The 26,992-nt window shown below is 40.4% G+C and overlaps 2 protein-coding genes across 5 annotated transcripts in view; one reads left to right on the top strand and one right to left on the bottom strand.

The window, feature by feature from the left end:
- DAPP1 (dual adaptor of phosphotyrosine and 3-phosphoinositides 1) overlaps positions 1-6,961 on the top strand; it is a 50,343-nt gene extending 43,382 nt beyond the window's left edge. The window contains exons 6-9 of the mRNA XM_069094073.1: positions 838-900; positions 2,667-2,752; positions 4,672-4,759; positions 6,127-6,961. Of these exons, the coding sequence (XP_068950174.1) occupies positions 838-900; positions 2,667-2,752; positions 4,672-4,759; positions 6,127-6,213 (324 nt within the window). The 3' untranslated portion in view covers positions 6,214-6,961. The remainder of the gene's footprint in view (positions 1-837; positions 901-2,666; positions 2,753-4,671; positions 4,760-6,126) is intronic.
- Positions 6,962-10,113: 3,152 nt separating this feature from the next.
- Positions 10,114-22,486, bottom strand: LAMTOR3 (late endosomal/lysosomal adaptor, MAPK and MTOR activator 3). 4 transcript variants are annotated; one of them, XM_069094122.1, is made up of 7 exons: positions 21,598-21,765; positions 21,478-21,524; positions 20,427-20,461; positions 15,379-15,437; positions 13,999-14,132; positions 13,075-13,138; positions 10,114-10,978 (listed from the first exon to the last, which is right to left on the bottom strand). In XM_069094122.1, exons 2-7 carry the CDS (start codon positions 21,484-21,486, stop codon positions 10,905-10,907), a joined length of 375 nt encoding a protein of 124 aa, XP_068950223.1. In that variant the 5' UTR covers positions 21,487-21,524; positions 21,598-21,765; the 3' UTR covers positions 10,114-10,904. The 4 variants fall into 4 exon arrangements, 2 of the variants coding, with proteins under 2 accessions (XP_068950223.1, XP_068950237.1); XR_011169457.1 differs by lacking the exons at positions 10,114-10,978; positions 13,075-13,138 and adding an exon at positions 18,936-19,054 and having other exon boundaries at positions 14,028-14,132; positions 21,598-22,464; XR_011169458.1 differs by lacking the exons at positions 10,114-10,978; positions 13,075-13,138; positions 13,999-14,132 and adding exons at positions 14,709-14,735; positions 18,936-19,054 and having other exon boundaries at positions 21,598-22,464.
- Positions 22,487-26,992: the final 4,506 nt, after the last annotated feature.

Genomic DNA, 26,992 nt, shown 5'->3' with positions numbered 1-26,992 from the left:
TTTATGCAATATTTCAATACCACTTCCTAGTTACTACAACATAAAATGCATCCCTTAATTGAGCTACTTAGGGCATCACGGAAACTTGATATATTTTAAACAATTGACAACAGCATTTTATATGCTTATTTCTTAAGTTCATGTTTTTAAATTCTACAATTTCTTTTTTAAAAGTAATTTCAATGTCTATTCAACATTGAATCACTTTTCTGCATTTGATCTGAGCAAGCTATGTATAAATTTGCATACAGACTTTTTTTTGGGGGGGGGGGGATGTTGACCATTACAGATTTACTGTATGGTTGGTTGTTAATTACATGCTGGGAGAATCAGTGATTCAGCTGTGTGGGTTTTCTATCCGTGAGTAACAGATCATAATCTTTGTAGTTTCTACCATGGGTTACTAAGGCAGAAAAATATTCATTACGTAGTGTCTACTCTCACTGATGGCGTTTCTATTGTGGGAAATATATCCAGGGTTTATGAGAGGAAATGTTTTGTTCCTTCTTTTTTTTAACTATGCTGTTTCATTATATGCCTTTGATTTGCATTTATTGTGTTCTTCTAAAAGCAGGTACATTAGTTTTGAGTTCCTTGAACCTAGGGTGACCTTGTCTCTGGAAATTCAGGCTGCATATGGGACAGGACACTCTGTACTGTGCAATATTTCCCATTTGAAGACACTCGATTACTTTTTTCTGAAGAGTATTCTTTAGTCTTGTGCTTGATTTTTCTTCTTTTAAACAAGGAAAATGCTTTAGTTCAAATATTATTTTTCATTTTATTCAAAACCTATATATTTCCTTTCTTTGTCTTCCTTCCTCCCCACTGCCCTAGACTTGGAAAACCAGGTGGTTTACTTTGCATAGGAATGAACTGAAATACTTCAAAGACCAAATGGTGAGTAGACCAAATGCAATATAGTATCATTAAGAAAAAAAAAAAAAAGACTAGCTGAAAACAGGATCTCTAAAATCCCTTAAATCTCTTAAATTTTTATTATTCTTCCTGAAATGCCCAGGGTGTAATTGGTGATCTGATTCTACTGAGCAGAGCTCGTCAACAAAAATGTTATATTTTTAGACCATTATCTAGGGAATACGCAGAATGAAGCATCATGGAAATTAAAAACAAAGGGCAGATTAGTCTAATCTGACATCAAATCCAACTCCCTCACTTTACAGCTAACAGTGTGAGATAATATGTGTAAAGCACTTAGCACAGTGCCTGAAACATAGCAGGTATTTAATAAATGTTTGCTCTCTTCTCTCTCCGCCCCCCCCTTGTTATTGTTCCATCATATTCAGTCTTGACTGACTCTTCATGACCCCATTTGGTGTTTTCTTGGGAGAGATACTAGAGTGGTTTGCCATTTCCTTCTCCACCTCATTTTACAGATGAGGAAACTGAGGCAAATAGGGTTAAGTAACTTCACACAGGAAACAGAAGACCCAGGGTAGAAAATCTGACCTTGAAAATCCAAGTCAACAACAAACATTTATGAGGCTTTTACCTAAGAGTGTCCAAAGAGTGTACTCTCCAGCCCTGCTTGTATCTACTTGTATGTTTTCTTGGGTAAGAAGGTTCACATCTCTGAGACTGCTTCTTCATCTGTAAAATGGAGGAGTTGGGCTCGATGGCCTCTGAGATCCCTTCCTGCCTCGATCTTATTCTGTCTAAGCTCCCATTTCTTTATCTATAACTTGAGGATAACAACAGTTCCTAAACCTACTTCATAGGATTGTTGGGAAGAACAAATGAAAACCAGAGTAGATGAAAACTATAAGGTACTAGGTTGTGAAGCGTTCAACAATGTAAAGCATTGACTTATCATTTGTCCAGCTCATACACTTATTGCTACTTCATTTCTCCCTTCTTCCACCAGGAGGTAGAATCCTAGAATGTTCCAGCTAGAAAAGATTCTAGATCCATCCTGCTCACTTTACTGAGGAGCCATTTCCTACAGTAAACCTTTTCTGATACCCCTAACTTCCTTGTTGTCTCCCTCTTCAAATGATCATGTATATGATAATCTGATCATGTTTTATTACTACTGCTCCCATTTTTTCTGAAGTTCTTTGAAGGCAGGGACTGTTTTTCTTCATTTTGCTTTTGTATGCCCAGTGCCTGGGTTCACAGACTTTGGTTGGGTTGGTTTGGGTTCAGTTAGATGAGGAAATGGAAGGAAACCCAAATGGATTCAGATTTGCATTGGGTAGGGTTGTATGAGGAAATTGAGACCCAAATGGATTCACAAACTTGGGTTGGATCAGGAAATTGAGATCCTAAGACGTGCAGACACTCCAGGTTATAGTTAGTTGACCTAGAATTGAGGTGTCCTGATTTCCACTCTCCTTTCATTAGACACATCTTGCCTGAGTCAAATGCTGGGAGGAATATGTGTCTGTCTCTCATATGTAAAAATTCTTCCATATGAAACTGAAGTGGGAAAATCCAAATCCAAATCTTTGATGCTCAAAGTCTTGAGCCTTTAAAAACCTTTTATATGTGATTCCTCCAAATAAAATGTACTTTCTTATTTCAGTGCTTCTGAGTGGATGTAAAAGCTACCATAGCCATCTTGGGAAAGGCTTACTTACATATGAGCAATGGACAGGCTCCAGGAGTCTTCACATTCAAACATGATACTCTATCTTATTTTCCAGACACCAGAGCCAATTCGGACACTAGATCTAACAGAATGTTCAGCTGTGCAGTTTGATTACACACAGGAAAAAGTCAACTGTTTCTGGTAAGTTGATATAAAGAGAAAATTCTTGCCCTTCCCTTTTTCCTGCAAAACAATAAAAGCCCATAGACTATGCATATACATCTCAATATGTTGAAAGGTTTGTGACCTTGAACTCAGTAGCCATATGAAGAGTCCCCACTTTTGAAGTTTAAAAGAACAGGAGATATTATGAAACTATCCAGGAAGGGCATTCTAGTTTTCTCATTTTAACTACACACCCAACATTTCCCCTCCTAATACACTGAGCAATCCCTATTGGCAGCCCATTGCCTCTAAGACACACAACCTCCTCTGGGGGACATTCAAAGCCCTTCCTATCCAGGCTCCAACATGCTTTTCCAGGCTCATTACCCTCCAGTCATCCTGGCTGATGTCTGGTCACTGGACCCAGATGGCTCTGGAGGAGAAAGGGAGGCTGGTGACCTTGCACAGTCCTCCCTCCCTCAAATCCAAGTCAACTGCAAGTCATGGCATCATCTCCTTGATGCCAAGGTCCTCTTCGAGGACAGAAGACAAACACAACACATTCCTTCAACCATAAAGTGAAATTTATCTTGCTCTTTTTGGTACACACAAATCCCATCTTCGTGTCTTCCAATACCACCTCTCCGTGCCTGTGATAACTGACTTTCTTCCACCCTTTAAATCCTGAGCTGTCTTCAAAGTTTAGTTTCTGCCATGAAGTCCTTTCTGACCCTCCACAGATAACTTTATCTCCACCCCTCAATTACTTTGTATTAACTTTCTATATGTTTTACATTTATTTAAATGTAGATGTTATTCCTGCTCCCAGAGGAATAGAAACTTTCGTTCTCAAATTTGCATTCCCATGTGCCTTGCAAATAGTAGGCATTTAATAAATGTTTGTTGATTGCTTCCTTGCTTGTTCGCAACAGTTAGTGAGACAGTAGCAAGGGAAGAAATAAAAGCCAGAGCCAGGTTTGTAAATCAAATTACTTTGACTTTGTAACCAAGGAGACAGACAAGTGAACTGCCTGTTCTTTAAATAGATTGAGTGAGATGGTTGATTTTCTTGACAAGCTGAATGTTGAGAGGGGATTTGCTGCCTCTCAACCTTTATCATACCCGATGAACACAAATAAGACTTCTATGGGGAAACACTGACCTGGGTAGTCTTGGCAAGCAACAGGCAACGTCTTTCTCTGTTTTGGTTTACTCTTCAAATCAAATAACAGTTCAGGCTAGAAATTCTCTGACAGCCGAGATGGATGAAGAGAACATTATGACCTTGTGCCAATTGCATGGAAGGACTCATAACAGCATTAATGGAAAAGTTTTGGGAAGCAGCCTAGACCTTGTCTTTCTCATCTTTGAATTCTTATTCAACAAGAACATGGTCTGTCGTAATTACAGGAATTTGGATAGCCCTGCCTCCTGTCTAGTATGCTCAAGGAATTGCTTCCTACATCCCAGTCCTTCCAAAACCTTAACTGAACCTTTTACCAAGTTCTTTTCCTTCAAGAAAATGGGGGTAGGGGCGGCCAGGTGGCTCAGTGAGTAAGAGCACCGGCTCCAGTGTTGGGATGACCTGGATCAAATCTGGGCTCAGATACTCAGCACCACACCCAGAAATAACTGGCCGTGTAACCTTGAGCAAGTTACTTAACCCCGATTGCTTTTAAAAAAAAATATTCATATGCATAAAAAATACAATTTTGGGGCAGCTAGGTGGCACAGTGAGTAAAGTGCTGGCCCTGGAGTCAGGAGGACCCGAGTTCGGTTCCAGCCTGAGACACTGAACACCCACACAAAAATACTAGCTGTGTAACCTTGGGCAAGTTACTTAACCCCAAATTGCCCTCCAAAAGGCAAAAAAAAAAAAATGGGGGTAGGAGATGGGAAGACAGGGGAGGAAAGAGTTCTGATCTAAATTATTCCTTTTTTTCCTTCCCCCACAGCTTAGTATTTCCATACAGGACTTTCTATTTATGCGCAAAAACAGGAGTAGAAGCAGATGAGTGGATTAAGATACTACGCTGGAAAATGGTAATTTGTCAAGACTGACTATTGTGCTAAGCTTTTTGAAAATGTTTTATTTCTTTCAAACTCCATCTGCATTTTTTCCCAAGTAACTTAGAAGGAAATTGATTGCAGCCTGGCCTGTGGGGTAGGGGGATAAGAGAATTGGGCATCTGATTTAATTCACTTAAGGGAATTCTGAGGTAAGGATGCTCCCTCTTCTAATGTAGGTATGTTTGTGGAACAACTTTGTAATTTATTCCCTCTTCTGAGGGAAGGCTGGATGAATGCCGATCTGCTGTCTCTTGAAACTGGATCAGCCTGATTTATGGGGGTAGTCAATCCCAGTCTGCAGGAGGAGAACGGGAAGGACTGAGGAATTCAATGATGGGAGTTTGGCGCATAAGGACACAAATGTCTAATGACAGGTAGTTGTAGGGGAAGCCTGAGAAATGATGAGTTACTCATAGCTAAGCAACCAATTGTGCTGGTTGATGAACAAAAGCTTATTTCATATCCTGTACCTTGTAGATACTTCCCAGAAGGAAATAAGATAGTGATTTATGATAGAAAATTTTGCAAGTCTTTTGTGTTTTTACATTTTGTTTTGTTTTGTTTGCGTTTGTTTTTGCAAATTGTTGGCCAAGTCCTAGTTCCTGGAGACATACAACAGGTATATGTATGCATATATACATATATACACGTGTCATGTGTGTGGATGTGCATGTATATATTTTAATAATTATCCACTAATACTTAGTTCAAATATTTATCATCCTCATCAAGAATTCCTTGATGTCTGCAAAAGTAAGGACATTATTGGCAGCTAGGAGGTGCAGTGTATAGAGCACTGGTCTTGAAGTCAGGAAGATCTGAGTTCACATCCAGCCTCAGACCAGACACTTGACACTAGTTGTGTGACCCTGAGCAAGTCACTTAACCCCAATTGACTCACCCCCCCCCCCAAAAGTAGGGACATTCCCTTCCCTCAGGAACCTAAAAGCCTTACTGAATACTGTTTACTATATACAGGTTTTTTCTTGGTTTTTTTTTTCCCAATAAATGACCTAAATGCCTATAGCATTCATGCTTATGTTTCCCCAATACATTTAAGATTTAGTGATCAAAAAGGTACCTTATCATTGGGAATGCTTTTCTTGAAGATGAATCCTAGGATATGTTTGGGAGAGAGGGAGAAAATGTGACTTACTGGAACTTCATAACATTTTCCTAGATATGTAAGTAACTAGTTAAGTGGGCTTGGTGTGTATGCATAGATATAAATGTATAATTGCCCAACTATGGTATGTGCATTAATATAACTGGAGTTATTGAGGAAAAACCAATCTTAACAAATGTGAATGTGCTTTCTTGTTTCTGGTTTTGTTTTTCAGTCCCAAATCAGGAAGCAGTTGGAGCAGGATGGTGGCACCATGAGGTCTCAGTCCTTCTTTTTTAAGCAGCCCCTTCCTGGCAAGTGATGCCTGTTCTTCCCCAGAGTTAGGCTGTTCCACAATGCTGTAAAGGGTGGTGGACTTACAGGGAAATCTAACTCCAAGGACAAAGGACTGATGCCTGCTTGGGTCCTTTGAGAATATGACACATTGGCTGAAGCACGGAAATGGCTGTACTGTTCAGATACCGCTATCTCTTGGAGTTGGCACACCCAATCATCATTTTGGTGGAAACAAGCATTTGATAAAAATAGAAATAGCTCACTTTTATACAGCGCTTGGAGTTTTGCAAAGCGCTCAACACATTCTCTCATTTCATCCTTTCAACACTCCTGTGAAGTAGGTGCTATTAATCTCCCCACTTTTCAGATGAGAAAACAGACTCTGAGAAGTTATGTGACTTACCCAGATTCATGCACTCAGTCCTTTGTCCTAGGCAGAATTTGAATTTAGGGCTTCTGGATTATACCCTATCTGCTACATGCCATTGCCTCAAAACTTCAGGTGCCTATAGTGATATCATTGTCACGACAAAAACTTCTCCAGAGTCGAATGTTCTTTTCTTTCTAGTTGTGATTGCCAAGCTTGGAAGAATTACCATCAACATTATCTGGGAATGTGCTACTTTGGGGAACATTGTTTTTTTTTTTTCTTTCAGTAATGTTGGTTCAGTTGTGTCTGGACTCTGTGACCCCATTTTGGGTTTTCTTGGCAAAGACAGTGGATCGGTTTGCCATTTCCTTTCAGTACAATAAACATTTGAGTACCTACTGTATTCTGAGAACTGTAATGGGAATTAGAACTAATAGATGTCAAAAATATAATTTTGATGAAAAAAGCAAAAACATTTTCAGAAATTAAAACCTGAAAGATAACACAAGTAAGTTTAGAGCTTTGAGGTCTACTGCATTGTTCTTTTCTAAGTATGGTAAAGCAAAACTTTTTAATGCTTTTCCAAAAAGTATAAAGGGTCAGAAGTCAACAAATCAAGTAGCATGCTGCTGGAACTTGACTATATCAAACACACAAAGTCCCATTGCAAGGATTAAATAAATTCATCATGGCAGACACTCCTTGACTCAGGCCAACAGAAATCGAAAGGATTTCTTATTATTTAGAATTCCCTCCCTCAAGTGTGGCATGGTGCAAAGTGCATTGGTTCAGGAGTTAGAGGATTTGGGTTCAAATGCTGCTTATTGTCTACAGTCTTGAGCAAGTGACTTACTTCTCTGTGTCTGAGTTTCCTCCTCTGTAAAGCAAGATTGGCCAGATGAGGTCCTTTTGAGCTCTCATGACCCTATAATCTTAGTTTTAGTATTAACCCAAAGATATTAGAATAGGATTCCTAAGCACTTACAACCTTGTAGTATAGGAATGTCTCCAATGCAGCTGCCTACAAAGAGCTCAAACCAGATTTGCTGTACCATCAAAGGTACATGCAATTTCAAGAGACTTATAATAAAATTATAAACAGCCATGCAGAATGCTTTAGAGCGAAGAAAAAGCAGAATGAACTGGGTGGGAGAGGGAATAGAGAGGAAATGTTGAATTTGTAGTCCTGGGCATTCACCTCACCCTTTGTAAAGTGGGGGCCTCCTTGTCTTCCTCTGTAAAGCAAGGGTGCTAGCCTAAATTTCAAAAGATCCCTTCTAAACTTCAAATTCTCATATTCTATGATTCTAAAAAGAAACAAAGCTCATAGGTTAAGACTCTAGCCCTTTATATTCACTTTGAAACTTTCCTTTATCTAGGTAGCCATCTCAAGGTGATTTCTGGAATGAAAAGATTTTAGTCCAGGGGATTCCTGCTCAGCCTGTACACTGAAACCATGCTGTGGGTTGCATTTTGAGGTTGTTGTTACCTCCTATTATTAACTCCCTAAGAGGACACATGTGGACCCAGGCAGTAGGAATGTTGGATTCTGAACATTAAAGCAAAGCTCCAATGGGTTTTTTTGTTTTTGTCTTTGTTTTGGATTATAGAGGATACTATGAGATAAAGCAAATGTTCAAGTTGTACTCAATTGGGGTAAGACTTAAAAGTACAAGAAATCGAACAAGCATGGATGTCCATTCACAGAAAAGTTAGCCTTTTTTTACCAAAAAAATCTAGTTGATCGGGCCAAAAGGGAACAGTTTTTATGTGGGCTATAACGTTTTAGAATGAACTGTTTGCTATTTTTATAGGATGTTCATGTATTTATTTATATACTTTTACTCGGCTTATTAAAAATAGCATTATTTTCCACCACGTGTTTGACTGTTTTTAATATTTAGTAATACAAATACAACTGATAACAATTTACATCCCATATCTTTAAGGTTACAAATCATTTTTCTAACAATATCTTCATGAGGTAGGGAGTCCAAATGCTATTCTGGCCATTTTACAGATGAGGGAACTCAGCGGGATGAGAGCATCAATGGATTTTTTTTTTTTTTTGCTTTTCATAGCATTTTTATACCACATGTAAATGAAGATACTTTACATTTTTTTAATCTACATATTTACATGGATAGCAATTCCCAGATACTGATATGCATAAACACCTACTACGCCATATAATAACAATAATAACTGGCATTTATTTAGCACTTCAAAGTTTGCAAAGCAGTTTACACACATTATCTGATTTGATTGTCACAACAACCTGGGAAATATTATTAGTATTATTATTCCCAATTTACTGGAAACTGAATCTTAGAGAAGTAATTTGCCTAGAATCATAACCTTAAGTATCAGAGGCAGAATTTGAACCCAGACTTTCCTGATTCTGATAGTTCCACTACACCACACAATGCCCCCCCCCCAATAATTGGCATTCATTAAATACCTGCTTGTTAGTTGTTTGTAAATGTGTATGTATGTCCATACAGGATATCTCAAAAATTTTAAGAGTGATTTAAGTTTACTAAAGCTTAAACTACACTGACTATAAATTAAGTATACATACACATATATAATTACATGCATCCTATTTAAAAATATGAAAGGGAGTATTTTCCCATGTAGAATCCGATAACAAAGGTTAAACATTGTATTTACTTTTCTACAAGTATCCAAAAGACAGAACTCCATCATGGCACAAAAAGTAATTAGAGCAATTCAGGTGGTACAAACCATCTCCCCTAAATCAACACTGCTAACTCTTACGCAGTTTACAAACACCAGATCCAACGTCTCACTGCATCATTAAGTAATCCCAGCTCCTTCAAGTGAAGACAGAGGAAGTACTCCTCTCTGTTCTTTCCCTTCCTGTCTCTATGGTTCTCATACTCTCTCCCCATGACTGGAATAACTTCCCTTCTTCCCACCCCTAGTCCCTTATTGATATCTTCCCCTTCTCCACCTTGGGTTACCTGAAGCCTTCCCTGACCCAGGAGCGCACTGTCTGATCCTTGACGTTGCACTCACTCCTTACCATCGCTCATGGGGAGTCCTGTGGGGCAGCGTGACAGCCGCTAATCAGCAGTAAGGGTCAGGTGCCATCTATCAACCCCTCATCTCCACTTCTGAAGGTAGAATGAGTTAGGAACCAGCTCTCTGCCACAGACACCCCTCAGTCTAGTCTTTTGGATCCTTGGACTACCTCAGTTGTCTGACACTGCTCTCTGTCGGCTCTTTCCTACATATGAACAATCCCTCAGTCTCCTTATCCTGGTCTGACCTATGCCTGGATACACCCCGGTGCCATCCTGAATCTCCGAGGTCCCATGGATCCAGCTATCAGTACACCCTTTTCTTTCTAGTCCCCCCGCAGCCATGTTTGTTCGGGTCCTCATCACCTGTTGTCTAGACCAGTTGGATTCATGGCTCAGCCACTGTCCCACGAGGAGAAACTCCTTACGATCTTCTTATCCTTAGATGTGGGCCTCATTCACCTCCTGCCCCTTCCCCCCAATACTATATGACTAAGTAGTCAAACTATACTTTTACAAAATACTATTTTTATTTAGACCCTTATTTAGGAAAAGGAAAAAGAACTGTTGTATTATGGTATTCATATAAATGTCACAACCCGAAGTTTTGATATTGATTTTCACATTTAAATTGTACAAAGAGAAAAACATCAAAATACTGATTGGTTATTGATAGCTGAATGTAAAAGTAAATCCAAAGCAACAGATTTCTTTTTAGACATAACAACACTTTCAAGAGAAACACCAATTAGTAATGCTTTCTTAAATCTCTACCTCACAATGATATAAACAGGGGTAATTAGTGATTGTACTGGTTTATTACTGCTGTTAAGAGGCTGTCTTCCTCTCACTCAGTGCAGACACACAACATGGCACACACAAAAATAAGTTCTCTATTATTCACAATAAAGCACTAGCATATACAGAGCAGGGCCTGCCTACTGCAGGTCTAGATGTACTGTAGACAAAAGGGGAGCTTGAGGTGACTTATTTGGATTCTGATCCACTGGATAAGAATCTCGTTCCTCATTGGTGGCTGAGCTAAACTCCATGGGAGCTGTGACAGATACTGAACCATTTTGAGTGGTCTCCCCAGAAATCATACTACAGAAGGCTTGAGTCTAAACCCAACACAACAGTCCATCGATTTAGAAATAATAAATACAATCTTCTTCTTCAGTCTAAGTTGGCGAAAGTTGTCTTTTCTGAGTGTGTGGAGTCACGTTACTTGATTAAGTCAAGGTTGCTGGATTGGACTCAGTGGGATCACAATATGGTCAGGGTCAGGCCACAGTCAAGTTAAGAACCTTCCACGACCTGTCTCAATTCTTCAAACAATGGGGCAAGTTCCTTTTCTAGGCTGACAATCAGTCCTACATCAAAGAAAAAAAGGTAATTTTCAAAAAGTTGCAATGCAGCTTAGATGAAAAAAACAAAAAACACAAAACCTGAGTTGCTTAGAACATCTTCCAAAACATGAATTTAAATGTTTTATACTTTTCATTGCTGAGAGGAACATTTCTCTTAAAACCAGCATGAAATACTATAATCCTACCCATACTGAAATCCATTTCTATTTTATATTGTTACAGTTCAAAGATTTAAAAAAAAAATCCATAGCATTATTCAGATAAAAAGCACCACAATTTAAAGATATTTTTTATCTTATAGGCCTAATCTCCAATGCATCACTGTAGCCATTGTACCCAGATGACCCTGGGCTACCCAAGTTTATGCCAGTATGGCACACTTCTTATAAGTTGCTATGAAACTGTCAAGTATTCAAGGAGAGACCTGGGGATAGCTAAATTCAGTCGCTCACCCTGGAAAGGCTGGTTACCAGATCAATTTTTGAGGAAAGGAAGGAGGAAGAGAGATTACAGCAATTCATGATAGTTACCTATGATGTAAGAAGGATTAAAATTTAGTCTGTTCAAGAGAATATCTAACACCAATGAAAAATCGAAGATCTTTTGTAGTGAAATCTCTTAATCTTTTTCATTAAGTTACATTTCGTCAGTATCTGGCTTGTATTTTATTCATATATATTATGTTTGAAGATAAAAGTTTAATTTTTTTAAATATCTGAAAAAAATTGCTGGAATACTTATCATTACTCTGAATGAATAAGGTCACATTATGCTCCCTAAGTATACTGGGTAAGAGCATGCCTACATTTTGCTTCATACAGCACATATGGATATACGAGGATCCTAAATCTTCCTATGACAAACTAAGCCCTAGGACTACAAATACCACCACCCCCATTCTGGGTGGGTTCAGAGTCTGATGGCTGCCAGCTGCTTTTCTCACATTAATAAATCTCTCAAGCACCTACTGACTTCCCTATGCCAAGTGTATCGCCCTGATATCCCCAAAACTCTCCTCCAGATCCTCTTATCACTTATCACATCACGTGGAGCTCTTAGAGCAGAAAGTCAAGGAAGAACAATGTCCCAGACTGGCCTAGCCCTCCTACAACCAGTTTCAAGTTGGATCAGTAATAGAAGTATTTCAAAGACCTGTAACTTACATCAAGGTGTCCAGGGGACACCATGGCCAGGCTACACACTTGGGAGTCAGTCAGAGTCAAGATTAAGACCTGTCTCACACCCTTATAGCTGGGTGACCCTGGTCAAGTCACTTAACCTGTCAGTCATAGTGCCTACCTCTTACAGGAGTGTTGTAAGGGCAGAACAAGATACTATCTCTGACACACAGGTGTTGATGATAATGATGTTTCCAGGCACCTGGGTGGTACCTGAGTCCAAGTTCAATCCTGCCCTAAATATCAGCTAGCTGTGTGGACCCCAGGCAAGTCATGTAACCTGTCTCAGAGCTGTTGTGGAAATCAAATGAGTTAAGAAAAGTGCTTTGCAAACTTTAAAGTCCTATACAAATGTTGACTATTATGATTTCTGTAATTATTATAATCACAACTCCTCTATAACTTAGTAGGTGGATGGTTTCAAGAATTATAGTGGCTGAAAAATTTCTCACCCTGTGGCCATCCTGGTAATAAATAAGCTCCACCAAACTTAGCTAGGCTGGACCTTGGATAACAGTAGGCCCATAACAAACTGTAATTGTAAATAAATTGTAAAAATAAATTTTAGGATATACTTAATAATTAACCCAAAAAAGTGGATAAAGCACCAGACTGAAAGTTGGAAGATCTAACATGTTTTGAGGCTATTAAGTGTTTTGGAATGTACCTCTGCTTCCAAAGGTATTACATGTAAAACTGGGGAAAAAAAAACCAAACAAATAAAAAAACTCCTTTCTCTTCCTAGGAGAACATGAAAGTACGGGTATAACATTTATTTTGTTTAGCAAGAGGCAAACAAAACATAAAGAGAAGGATGTAGCACATCCAATACATAAGACTACTCGAAATGCTGGGTAGAAATGTAACACCAAGTACGTATCTCGATAATTTAAAACTACATTTGAAATAATGAAAACATACCAGTATTTGCACTGCTGCTTGCTATGAAACTCACCACCAATGGTAACCGATTGAATTGGACTACCTTTAAAATAAAAAGGAGGAGGGAAGTGGGTTTAAATTATTCATTGCTTTAGAGAAATAGAGTATAACATCTTATGTTCTAAAATGAAGTCTTGATGTATCTATGTTCTAATTACTCTCTTTTTAAAATAAGCAACAAGTCTAACATGATTCTATGAATAACTGCAATTGATGTTAATTTGTTTCCCTACAGACAAAAGTAAAAGTCTGGAATAGGTTACTGTTTGTAAACACATAACCCGTGTGTATTTTTAGTATTTACCCACTTTTGTGGAAATAATTCCCATTTCAATGTACTATGAGATGGGGTTAGAAAAACTGATGATGCTGAGCTTTATTTCTTATAAATATACATTCATGCCAGGCTTAAAAAACAAAAAGTTAATGGCTGATATTAAATTGCTTCCATAACTGAAAAGAAATAGTGTGTTATTGACTGTTCAGAGAGAAGAGTTAGTATCCAGTCCCTAGATGTTTATTTAACAAAACTAAAATAATGCAATAACTGCCAATTCACATTTATATAACAGCTACCATTAGATTTAAGACAAAATTTTTAGTTGTAAACAATAAAGACATAAATGAAAAGATAATTTCAGCACCTCACGGGTGGTTAGAAAAGGGAACCATCTGCTGGAAGTAAGTGACCTGAATTGACCTATTTCTTACTAGGTAGACCATCAAATCTTTTAAGTGGTTTTCCTTACCACTCGATTTTCACTGTAAAATTAGTTAAATGTAACTAAGTTAAAGGCTATGTAGATAACAAATTACTGTAACAAGCAGAGTCCACTTAATGTAGAAAAAAAGTGTACATAACGACAGTTGCAATCAAATCAGCTTCAATACTTAGACACTTACTTGGTAAGTATTATAGTAGCAAATGATACTTTTGTTTTTTGAAAGTCCAAGCTTGCTGCCCTGGTCTGTTGCAAGTGCAAAGGTAGACAGGAAACCAGGTCTCAAGGCGTGCTCTGGAGCATTATCATTTGCCACTGGAAAAAGACAGCAAGCTTTTAACAAAGACTGTGAAGAGCCTATGGGAAAAATCAGGTTAAAAGCAAAAGCAGCAACACAAACCGCACCTTGTACCTCACACACTCATAAACACTCTCTCATGTTCTGTATCAAGTGCAAAGAGAGAGAACACTGCATGTATTCAAAGGGATCTCAGTGGTTTTATCAGCTAAGAGACAGGCCTACTGAACCACACGCTCAAAGCCCATAAATCACTGAGGAAGGGAACTGCTCGATTCTCCCTCGACTGTCTTCATCACAGTAAAACATTCACAATGCTTACCTAAGTATACATAATAAGATTTGAATAAATTAAAATGCTGAGGGAATATATGTTGTGGTTAAGAATAAAGTAAAAAAGGGGATTATTTCCACTTGTGTAAAAGAACATTTTCATATGTAGTAACATAATGAAAACAAATTCAGTTGTCTGGGTCATCGTTCTTAACATCCGATTTACAACACACAATATTATAAGATGTAAGTAACTGGTAATTGGGCTGAATCAATACTGACCCTAGAAGTTTCGTTTTATATAAATCTCTGCTATAAGCTTGTTTTCTTGTGATTTGCCTTTTCTCCTGAAAGTGGAATGCAAAAATAAAATTTTGGTTAAGAATTCTTGTGGCTTGGGTTCTGGTTAACTCAAGTTTCACTGTATTAAAAAATTCTAAGTATATATAATTTGCAGAAAGGAGGCAGAAAAGGGAAGAAATTAATTTTAAAAGTTAACTTTTTCTTCAGGATGTGAAATGGGAGTATAAACCCACTAGGTTTCAATTCAACAAACATTTATTAAATGCCCACTACATGGAAGAACTGTTAAAGGCACTTTGTCTTTGAAGGCTGTCTTTGTTTCCAAGTTATTAATAATTTTAAGTATTGAATTCTGTATGTGGCTCTTACAATTTAGATTTACTGATAGTAAATCATGTATCAGTAACTGCCTTTAGTGGGGAACCTGATTTTTGAAAAACCTGTGTGCAAATACTGGTACATGAAATACCTGACATGATAAAACTACAGGCTCCAACAGCCAGCTTCAATAAATTCTAAAAACAGATTGCCTTGACAATATGAAAACAAATGTCTTCTCAAGGCCCAAGAACAAGCTTCTTCCACTTACTGAAATCACTTCTGGATTTTCCCTTCATCACTCACACTGGGTAAGACTTGTTAATTTTTCAGTCAAAGTAGAAAACAAAATTTCCACTTAAATGTTACCTTTGATAACAGGCACTCCATCCCTGTCTGAAACTACAATGGCATGAAGACCTTCAACACTAGAGAGATAAAATAAGTTTAGTTATAACACATTACACTAAATTTCTCAAAATGAGAGCTTGAAGTCAGGAACACATACATGCGTGCATACACTCACTCTCTCAAGTCCTTATAGATCTCATGGATTCAGACACTGCTTCCCACCATGTCTACGCTGGCCCAGACTTGCCTTCTGACTGTCCCAGGCCTCCCACAAGTTCACATTAAGCTGGTGGTGGCTGTCTTCACTTATTATGATCAAGTCACCAGTGGAGCTCATGAACTGTCTGTCCCCTTGACAGCTCCTGTACTCACAACTCTGACGACATCCTTCACTCTCCATTCTTTCTCCACTTTCCGTATTATGCGTTGATGCCTTCTCACACCCACCTTACAGCTATCACCAGTGCCTCATTGCTTGATACTCATTTTTAACACTTCAGATACTGCAGCATTCCACGACTTAAAGCCAGACAACACCAGTCTGTTCTATTCCCACATAATACCTAACAAAACTCTGAGCACCTTAAACTAATAATTAGGGCAAATACAACTAAACTTTTAAAATCAATCAAATCCAAGAGTTGGCTAAGAGCAAATATTTAATTTTAAATGAGGAAATGGGTGAAGTCATAAAACTGTTACATATTCAATTTCACTGAACGCCATAAAGTGTTATGATTGTCTGTTACAAAGTTACAGGAAGCAGAACACGTGTAGAGAATAAATAGCTGAATACTATGTTGCCAGGAAATGCTCAAGGAGATAATTGTAAACTATATTTACAAAATAAATAACATAAAGGCACAATGATGGGCAACAGGGTACTAAGCCATGGAGCTTGGCATTACACTCAGACCCTCACCCCAAATCTCTCTTTTCAGCACCGTGCTTAAGAGGACACAGCTGGCGGATGATGGTTTTCCTAATCCCCTCATTGTTATACAACTCTTCCTCTTGGGTCACAGAGTTAACTATAAACCAGAACAAAACAAAAGTCCATAATGCAGACATCACATTATGTCTTCCAGCCTCTTCCTCCTTGCCCTGTTACAGTGTCACCTCCTTCTCTAGGAACCAGGACCTCCGTGCCTCCAATCCCCCAAAGAAAGACAGAACCAAAGATGTCATCCAGATCTAGAAGAAGCCTTGGACATAATCCACTCTCACTCCCCAATGTTTCCTAATTGCTGATCTATGGCCACTCTTTAAAATAAGCTAAAACTATGATGTGATGTGAGAGGCACGTGGGCTTGACTGAAAGCTCTGGAATCAGGGTCTGTCTCTGACACAAACCATGTGACTGGGGCAAATCAAATCACCCCTTGGCACCCCAGGCAACTCACTATAATTACAAATCAGAGATAAGTGTCAATTTAATTTACTGAATAAATAAAAGAAATTTATGAAGTGTTCACTGTGTGCCAAGCACTTTGCTATGCACTGGAGATACGAACAGAAAGAGACAATCTGCTCTCAAGGCGCTCATGTTGTTAACCAAGGTAATACTGCAGGAGGGATGGAAAGGTCTGGAAATAATAAAGATGCATCAGAAAGCAGGACCCAGGGTCCTGCAGGGGCACTGAGAGGTCAGACTGGGGAACAGGAAAGAGGGAAGAAGGCGTACCTCTGGCATTTCCTTCCTGGATGGCCAAGCCAGGAGCTTTCAGTGTAAGTTCCCTAAATCAACAAACTCACAAGTATGATCCAAAGAAAGCCCTTCCCCCCGCAAAAAAAAAAACCCCAAAATAATTTTAAAACTAGCCACAAGCTAAAGGCCAATTTTCCTATTTGTGGAGGAAAGATGCTGGTCAAACAGGTAACTTTGCACCTATGTGCTTGGGGTTATCAAAACCATTTATCATGCCATATAGGAACGTAAGGAATAAACAATTCAGACCTACAATTTAAGGATATGTTATACTTCAGGCAGAGAGAATCCATGAAAACTATCAGGGAAGAAACAACCTTTGAAAATTTATGTGGCATTAAATGTTATGAAGAAAAAGCTTGCTAACATTCGATATTTACACGTAACCTCTACAAATTTTAATCATATAAAATCCATATAAAACCAGAACCTTTTGAATTCATTACATTAGAAATCAGAATTTCTACTCCCAATCATATTAATTTACTTATTAATTTAGGTATTAGTGGCCTGAGTTTTAACTATTTTTTCTGTTGCAAGGGAAAAAAATTATATCTTTGGAATTGCCTTTGCTAAAGTCATTTAAAAGAGATCATCATCTTTCAGGAAAAATTAGGATCTATCATGTTAGAAATCTCTTCCATTTTTCTTATAAAACACATGAAACCACTTGGTATATAAAATGTGATGCTACTTCCCACTGAATATCGTTTAAGAAAGTCCTAGAGAATGGGGACAAAAGCTTCTTAGAATATTTTAAGTAGAGTCTGAAGGAAATCAGTTGACAAATATAATAGGCCTTGTGTTGACATTCAAGATAAATGAACTGTACTGGGGACTGTCACAGGGAAATGAAAAAAGATTCTGCAAATACCTGAAATTATTTGTACTACAGATAGGAATACAAGATTTTTTAAAAAGGAGTGAGAAGTTAAAACTTCATGAAATGATACTTTCCAGTTGGAAGGGTTTCATGTGGATAAATCGCTCTGAGGCCTTGTTCTCCATTTTATAAGTGTTTTTTAAAAGGTCAAACTGAACTCTTAAGGTCAAATTGTCTTGTTTTTAAATTTTACTTATTTTGTTTGTTACATTTTGAGTACTGAGCTGGCTCCCTCCCTCCCCACCCCAAACTAGAGAAGGCCACCATTTGACAGATTTATAATTAAACCTAAGTTGGTGATCAAATGTGATCAAAAAAGAGAATTTAAAAATATAGAAACCACCAGTTATTTATACTCTGAAATTGTATAAACAATTCAAATTGCATCATCCTAGTGATGTTTGTGAATAGTTAACTCAATGTTAATATTACCACATCCTAGATTTAGCTTTCAAGTGACCCTGTAGTCACAACTGTATTCTGTTACATTAAAATACAATCTTAAATTAGACCAGTCACAAGGAAGTCTAGGAGAGAACCACAAACTTTTATTTAACTGACATACTAAGTGCTGGGCACTGTGCTAAGTGTTTTGCAAATATCTGGAGGGGAGGGGGCCGTCCAGCAGGAGGGAGAGAGTCCAGTTGCGGAAACAGAAGTTGAGACAGGTTTAGTGACTTGCTCAGGGTCAAAAGTGTGTGAAGCCACATTTGAATTCAGGTCTTCCCAACCTCAGGCCCAGTACTCTTATCCATAGTGAAACCTAACTGCCTTTCAGAATCTATCTATCCATATATATGCACATGTGATTTTATATATATATACATACACATGGGAGTGTTTGGAGGGGTGGGAGGGAGCAGGGCAGGAAAATCAGGAAAAACCTTTAAAAAGGTTTTAATTATGAATTTTAATTAACTTAAAGATGTTTCAAGAGAAAACCCTTAACTGTCCAGTAAGAAGGAGCAACTTGGAAGCTTATACCTTTATATTCACTCCCCAAACACTATCGTTTTCTACACAAGAAAGAGGCTTAGACAAAGCTGCATACAGCTGACTGAAGAAAAACTCAAGTCTCCTTACTGATGACTCAATGTTCTTTCCTAGGAACAAGAAAAAATACTTGTTTTAAATGCTGATATTCCCGTTGTTGCTGTTCAGTCGCGTCCATTTGGGGTTTTCTTGACTAGGATGCCTGAGTGGTTTGCCATTTCCTTCTTTAGTTCATCTTACAGGTGAGAAGAACTGAGGCAAACCAGGTGAAGTGACTTGCCCAGGATCACACAGCTAGTAAGTATCTGAGGCCAGATATGATCTCAGGGAGACTGGTCTTTCTGACTCTAGGTCATTGTAACCAACTAGCTCTCCTCCGATATTCCCTTATGACCCTTTTGGTCATTTAAATCTTTTCAACTTAGAGAAGTATTTTACTTAGTACAATACTTAAAGAGAAGTATTCCATAATGTGTGGTATGAGAATGAAGTCGAAATTTAATTATACATAAAATTTTCACATAATGGATTAAGTGATGCCTCCTGGCATTTTCCCCTTTCCCTATCTCTCAAGAACCAGTAGATCTGACAAATAGCTAGATGGATCTAGTCACTAGAGAGATCAGTCCTAACTCGCAGGAACTTTCTGAAGTTATTTTTAATAAAGGAATGGTATCGTTGTGTAGTGAGCTGGTTTCAGAGCTCAGAAGACCTGGTTTGAAGTCCCACCTGTTACATGTACTAACTGCATGGCCCTGGGCAGGTCACTGAACCCCACGGGAACTCTATAAGGCTGTAAGGTACAGAGAAGCTGCCAACCTGCATTGGTAAAGGGAATTTCTTGCCTGGAAATTCCCTATGTCACAAAACAGGTCCAGTCTCTACTTCCTATTTTTTAAAATGTGTGCATAGGGAAACTATTTGAATAGAAAGTCTAGTAGAAATCCAAATCCTTTTTATTGGTAGAACACCTCAGACACGGGCAGTCAGGTAGCACATCGAGTAAGAGCACCGGCCCCAGTGTCAGGATGACCTGGGAATCGAATCCGGGCTCAGACACTTAGCATCCACCCAGAAACACCTGGCTGTGTAACCTTGAGCAAGTTACTTAACCCCCGATTGCTTAAAAAAAACAAAACACCTCAGATGAACTTTGCTAACAAAAGCAGAAAGGCCCAGCTGATAAATCTAATGCCACATCTAATACCACAAGGGAAATAAGGGGGAATAAATAGCACAAGAAATGTTGCAAATGTGGCAATGGCAAAATTCCTCAGGCAAGTGAAAAAGATGCACTCGGTGAGTAGAAACATACTTTTCCTATATTTTCTGTGTCAGCTTAATTTCCTTTCTAAGCACAGTATAAAAGCTTTACCTCAGAGTGAGTCTAAAAGAGAGACAAATGTGGTATTTTTATTTTAAGGTGGCAACAAAATGAGACTTAATGATTCAGAATTCAGGGTGACACTACTGATCCTTTACCTTGGTAACTTTCTGTAGAGGAATCTCTTCAAATCCTAGAAAAGGAGATATAAAGCGATGTTGTAACAAGATGTCACAAGGGGGAGGGAATACGGCTTCGGAGGCTTCCCTCACCAGGGGCCCTAACAGCTCTCCCAGAGTTAGCTTCAGTTCAGACCCGATTCCGGCCCCCGTCCTGTCCTGAGTCAGGTCTGTGGGAGCTTCCTGCTACAGTCCCAGCCCTAGGTGAGGCTCTACGCTGTGGGAGACAAGGGGGCAGCCCCATCCAAGCAGCTCGGACCGTAGACTGGGGGCCAGGGGGCCTTCGGGTCCAGTCTCCTTACAACCGGCCCTGAAGTTGTTATAATCTACTCCCATTTCTGATCAAACTGAAATACAAGGAAGTTAAGAAAGGTGCTGAGTCACACAGCCGGTCAGAGACGGGCCCAAGGGGGGGTTTCCTGGCAGAGATACAGGAGCGGCCTGCCCTTCCCTTCTCCAGCGCCTTTTACAGATGGGGAAACTGAGGCCAGCAGTGACCGGCGCAGGGTCACACAGCTAGCACATGTCCTGGCTCGGGGGGCTGCCGGCCCTGGCGTCCTCCCTCCCGGACCACCGGACGAGCAGGGATGCGCTGCTACATACAGAGAAGCGTCCTGGCCCCCGGTCCCGGCCACGGCCCTGCGCCCGGGCGCGCTGGGGAGCAGGCGGGGCGCAGGACCGGGCCCGGGCGCCCCTGGGCCGGCCAACCTCTTGGAAGTCTCCACGCCCGCTCCGCACAGGGCGCTAAGTGGGCCGCGGGGCTCAAGATGCATGAACGTGCAGGTGTTAGGTGCCTGCTGTGGGCCGTGCCGGGCCGGGGGCCCGAGGGAGACCAAACACAAACGGCCGCGCAGCCAGGGCCCGGAGGGGGCCGTAAGGTGCCTGGGAAGCCGCCGACCTGGGGAGGGGGCGGCGAGGACATAGGCGGGGGCTCGGGAAGTCGGGGCACGAGGCGGCACCTGGCCTTGGAACATCCCCGGGGACCCCTCAGGCCCTCCCCCAGCTAGGGGGGGTGGTCGGTCTCACTCACATCCGCCATGATGAGCCCCTTTCCTCCCGCGGGGACGCTCCCCACACCTGCAAGAGAAACAGCCGGTGAAGGCGGGGTCGGAGGCACCGCCCCTGCCCGCCGTCGGGCCCCTAGGCCTACCTGGCTCGGGCAGCCGAGGTCGCCAATGTCCTGTCCTCGGCCTCAGGTAGCTCAGACCGCGTTAGCCGCTTCCTCTTGAACCCACTGTCACATGACTGCCGACCCCTCCCGCTCTCTCCGGAAGCCCGGTCGGAGCCCTGGCCCCGTGATACACTGCTTCCGGGGAAAGGGTTAGGACTCCGGAAGCGGCTTCCTGGGCCCCTGGTCTCCTGCCACGAAAGGGAACCTGCCCTCTTCTCCTTACCCTGCTCCGCCGGCAGAGTGCTGCGCATGCGTTAGGCCCGCCCCTTTCACTCCTCACCCCGCCCCGGAGCTCTACGCATGCGCCACCTTCGTCCTTTCTCCTCCCTACCACCCAACCTCCCAGCAGAATGCTGCGCATGCGCCTGTCTTGTTCCTAACCATCCTAGGGAGGGTGTTGCAGGGCTTTGCTGGGATGTTCCAATCTCTCTGGCTGAGTGCAAAGGGCTGTAGAGCGCATTAGGAAAACCACGCCTTAGATGTGCAACTGGAAGCATCCTCGACTTTCACATTTTTTGCATCTGGGAAAGCCTTGCAGCCCTGTTCAGAATCATGTTTTTAATGCATAAAATATTCATGAGATAACTGGGGAACACTTTTCCTCCTTTTATTATTTCCTATTTATCCTGTATAGAGCTTGATGCATATGTGCATGTATATATACATACATGTGTGTGTCTATAGGTGTATAAATCTATGGATACATGTGCACATATATACATTTATTTATACACCTATATATTTGTTTGCATGGTGTCTCCAGTAAGTTTCTCAAGGGCAAGAACTGTCTATTGTCCCTTTTTGCATCCCCAGTGCTTAGCACAGTTCCTGGCACATAACGGGTGATTAATAAATGTCCATCCAGTTGAATGATATAGGTTGCTTTGTATTTTTTTTTTCTGTTTGCATGCTGTCTCCTCCATTAGATTGTAAGCTCCTTGAGGCCAGACAGTATCTTGCTTCTTTTTGTGTCTCCAGTGCCTGGCACATAATAAGTGCTTGATAAATGTTTGTTGAATTAAATGTTAAAAGTCAGTTATCAATTTTTTTTTTTAATTCAGGGACTTCAGATTAAGAACCCAAGACTAGAAATAAAAGGAACCTGTAAGGCCATGGAGCCCAGCCCTCTGATTTTATAGATGGCAAAAGTGAGGCCAGAGACATACAGTGACTTGCCCAAGGTCACATGGTCAGCCAATAAGTTGACTCTATTTCTGGTACTTTAAGTAGATGCTTGGGCTTCACATATTTAAAAGAAAAAAAAAGGGAAGGGAAAGGGAAAGGGAAAGGCAAAGGAAAATGCCTGACCTCAAGGACCTTATGTTCTCTATGAGGGAGACAAAAGGTACACATAAAAATAGATTTAAAATATATTTTCATGGTATGTAGTAACAGCTTGGAGGGGTTCCTGTTGTGGTTACAGCTGGTCCTCTTTCCTGTCCCACATCTGCAGTGTTTTACACACTGGGAAGGGAAAGAAGGGAAGATTGTCATTAGTGCTTTTCTAGGGGTCGGACTGCCTGTTGGTGGCTTTCTTCATTTCCTGATTTAGTGACTTCAGAAAGGGAGCTGTCTTCTATATCCTTTCTTATTGACACAGTATATGCTTTTACTCTTCAATTATTAAAGCAGTTTGAATCGAATTTCATGGCTCATGAATGCCTGTTGTGTGTGAGTGTGTGTGTGTGTGTTTTAAAGGAAAAGACCTTGAACCTGTGGAACCCATGACATTTCCTCAAGAAGAGGGGATCAGTAACAGCCTTTTTGCAGGAGAGGTTAGGGGCAAAGTACATTTCTTTCTGCTATGCCAGGGAGCATAATTCAGGTTCTGACTCGCCAAATCTTTCAGCATCCTGAGTGATTTCCCTATCTCCATTCTCTCCCAGCTTCACACTGTCTGTCATTTTCCTAAGACATAGATCTGGGCAAGTCACTCCCTGCTCAAACATCTTCTCCATAATAACACCAATTGGTGTTATACAGAGTGGCTTAAAAACTACTAATCTGGCATTCAAGGCCCTTCACAATTTGACCCAAATCTTTACTTTCTTTTGCCTTATGTCATTGTACTCCCATGCAGTAGGGCATATACACTTTTAGTAGGGACCATAATGACTTCACTTGGAAACATGCTGAATTTGGGATACTGGTGGGACATCTGGATAAACATTCCTTATGGGTAGCTGAGAATATGGTTCATAAACCATGGGCTTAGAAACAGAAGAGACCTTCCTTACAGACCACTTAGTCCAATAATCATTTTATAGCTAGACACTGAGAACCAAGGAGGTTACAGTGCTCTCTGTAACCAGAGTTGACATATTAGGTATCCATAGTCCCTTCCTTTTTGGCCTCCCTTGGAAGGCACCTCTCCTTCCTCGAATCTCTCAGACCATTTCTTTGACTTTGCCTATAAACTATTACTGTTGATTTCCTACTCATCCTTTAACTCCCTACTCAAAGACCACTCTCTACAAAAAGTATTATTAATAACCCATCGCTAATTATTGCCCTAACTTTGATTTCAAACAGTGCTTTGCTCCACACAAGGTCATACAAGCATTAAGTGGCACTACTGAGATTCCAAACCTGCTTCTCAGACTTAAAACACATCACTTTCCCCAAGGGACCATTGTGTGAAATGTCTATTGTCACACAAGTAAGGAGTAGCCAGTGGAATTTCTGTCTCTGACTTCAAATTCAGTGCTCTTTCCATAGCACCAATCTTCTTAAAATCCAAAGGTAACATATTAGGACATCCTCCATGATCCCCTCCTTCCTTGATTCTCTCAGATCACATCTTTGACTTGCCCAATGCACCGTTATTTTCTAACTTACAAAGGTTTAATCTCCATTTTAGATTGAAGCTCTGTGAAGATCAGAAACATTCATTTCTCATCTTTGCTTCTATATTGAAGGATCATAGAATTGATGAATTTAGAATTGGAAAAGGTCTTAGAGACCATCTGATTAAGCTCCTCATTTTATAGAAGAGGAAAAGGAGGTCTGGAGAAGTTATGACTGGTCACAGGTCACGTAGTAAGTGACAAAACCGGGACTTAATAGCTAGGTGCTGTGCCTCCAAACCACAGTGTTCCCAGCACTGCAATAATACTGTTTCTTTGACCTACTATGCAACTGATTTGTGAATTGGATTCAGGTTTCCTTTGTGGCCTAATTTTTGAAGCTTTTATAGCTTCTCTCTTACTTAATGGGTACTATCCCACAAACCTGAAATGTCCTCTATATCTCCTAAGTTTTCTTCTCAATAAATAATAACTTCATTTTCTTTTCAATAAATAAGTTTCTACTATTTTCTTCCACAAAGCCTTTTCACATACTTTAGGAGTCCATGGCTTTTTCGGGATCTGTAACTGCTACCATGACTGTGTTGTTTAGTCATTTAAGTAGAGTCTGACTCTAATCCCATCTGGGGTTTTCTTGGCTAAGACACTGGACTGGTTTGCCATTTCCTTCTCTACCTCATTTTACAGATGAGGACACTGAGGCAAACAGGGTTGAGTGACTTGTCTAGATTGGAATTCAGGAAGTCTTCCTTCCTGACTCCGGCCCCTGTAATCTATCCACTGTGCTGGTCATACTCTTACACTATAGCCCTACCCCCTGATCCCTAAGACAGTTATACATAACGTTTAAATGCAAAGGTAAATCATGCAGAGGCCAATTTTGGGAGTTTACTGTTCTCAAGTCTATGTTTCACTGCTAAGCTCAAAAAGTCACCTCCTGCATGAGGCCTTAACTGACCATTTGTCATTGTTTTCCTTACTAAAGGTCATTACTTTGTATTTATATTACAGGTAAATTTTTTTTGTTATTTACTTTTTTTTTTTTAAAGTAATCGGGGTTAAGTAACTTGCTCAAGGTTACACAGCCAGTTATTTCTGGGTGTGGTGCTGAGTGTCTGAGCCCGGGATTCGATCTCCAGGTCATCCCAACACGGGAGCCAGTGCTCTTACTCGCTGAGCCACCTGGCTGCCCCATATTCACTTTATTTTTTATCTACTTTTCTAGAAGGATTAAATTTGTTCTGTTTGGTCCCCCGGGTGAAACTAGAAAGCACTGGGTTGAATGAAGGCTCCCATCATTGAAAGTCTTCAATTTGAAAAGGCTATAAGCCAAGACCAAAGTGGAGGGAGTGCTGGTGCATGACTTTCTGTTTGCAGATAATTGTGCACTCAATGCAGCTTCTGAAGCTGAGATGCAATAAAATGTGGATCAGTTCTCTACTGCTTGTGCTAATTTTGGCCTAACATTAACACCAAGAAAACACAAGTAGTTCTCCATCAGCCTCACCATCCATATGTGGAACCACCAGTTACTGCAAATGGAGAAGTTCTGAATGCTGTGAATAAGTTCATTTACCTTAGTAGCATTCTTTCCAGGGATGTACACATTGATAATGAGGTTTACACATGCATTTCCAGAGCTAGCTCAGTGTTTGGGAGGCTCCAAAGGAAAGTATGGGAGAGAAGAGGTATTAGACTGACTACTAAACCGAAGGTCTACAGGTCCCCTGTGCTGACCTCATTGTTAAATGCCTGTGGAACCTGGACAGTCCACCAGCATCATGCCAGGAAACTGACAATTAAAAGAATTGTAGGAAGATTCTGAAGATCCCCTGGCAGGAACTGCCAAACATTCAAACTCTGCTTTAGAGACAACTCTGACTGGCTAGATTTGAATGCAAATCATATGCTTGCCAAAAAGACTTTTATGGAGAACTCACACAGGGCAAGCGTTCACAGGGTGGTCAGAAGAAGTGCTACAAGGACACTTTCAGGTCTCTCTTAAGAACTTTGGAATTGATTGTGTGACATGGGAGACACTGGCACAGGACCACTCAGCATGGCAGGCCCACAGCAGAGAAGGTGCTGTGCTCAATGAGCAAACAGAAATTGAAATAGTTAAAAAAAAATAAACGTAAGATGTGCAAATTTAGAGTCTACCCCAAATGTTCACATGGGCTATTTGTGCCCGACAATGTGTACAGCATTCCAAGCTGATACTGGTCTGGTCAGTCACAGTTGGACACACTGAAACTTGATGCTAGCATGGTAATGTCATTTTGGTCCTGTTCAAGAAGGAAGGACAACAGCCAACCAACCAATGTGAGAGTGGAAATCCCTTTTAGGGTATGAGTTGCATAAGAGAAAAGAAAGGTACTTGAGAGCAGGGACTGATTTGTTTTTATCTTCTTATCTCTAGTTGCTAGTAAGCATCCAAGCAAGGATGACATAGATTCAAGCCCTGCTTATAACAAACTCTCAATATTTGTCAACAAGTCCCTAAGGCTGTAAAGTTGCAGAAACAGTTGCTGATCTGAGTTGGAAAAGAGAATTCCTCACCTGAGAGC

The sequence above is a fragment of the Petaurus breviceps genome, unplaced genomic scaffold, assembly GCF_028583685.1.
Source record: "Petaurus breviceps papuanus isolate PSGF00001 unplaced genomic scaffold, PetGlider_PUasm1.0 126, whole genome shotgun sequence".
Taxonomy (NCBI): domain Eukaryota; kingdom Metazoa; phylum Chordata; class Mammalia; order Diprotodontia; family Petauridae; genus Petaurus; species Petaurus breviceps.
Note: the sequence above shows the minus strand (reverse complement) of the source record. Positions and strands in the feature narration are given on the sequence as shown.

Coding starts and splice junctions, on each gene's coding strand:
- LAMTOR3 (XM_069094122.1), bottom strand. Junction 15,438..20,426: donor CTCTACAGAAAGTTACCAAG/GTAAAGGATCAG, acceptor TTATCTCTCTAG/TGTTGAAGGTCTTCATGCCA. Junction 10,979..13,074: donor AAGCAGCAGTGCAAATACTG/GTATGTTTTCAT, acceptor TCTTTGATGTAG/GACTGATTGTCAGCCTAGAA.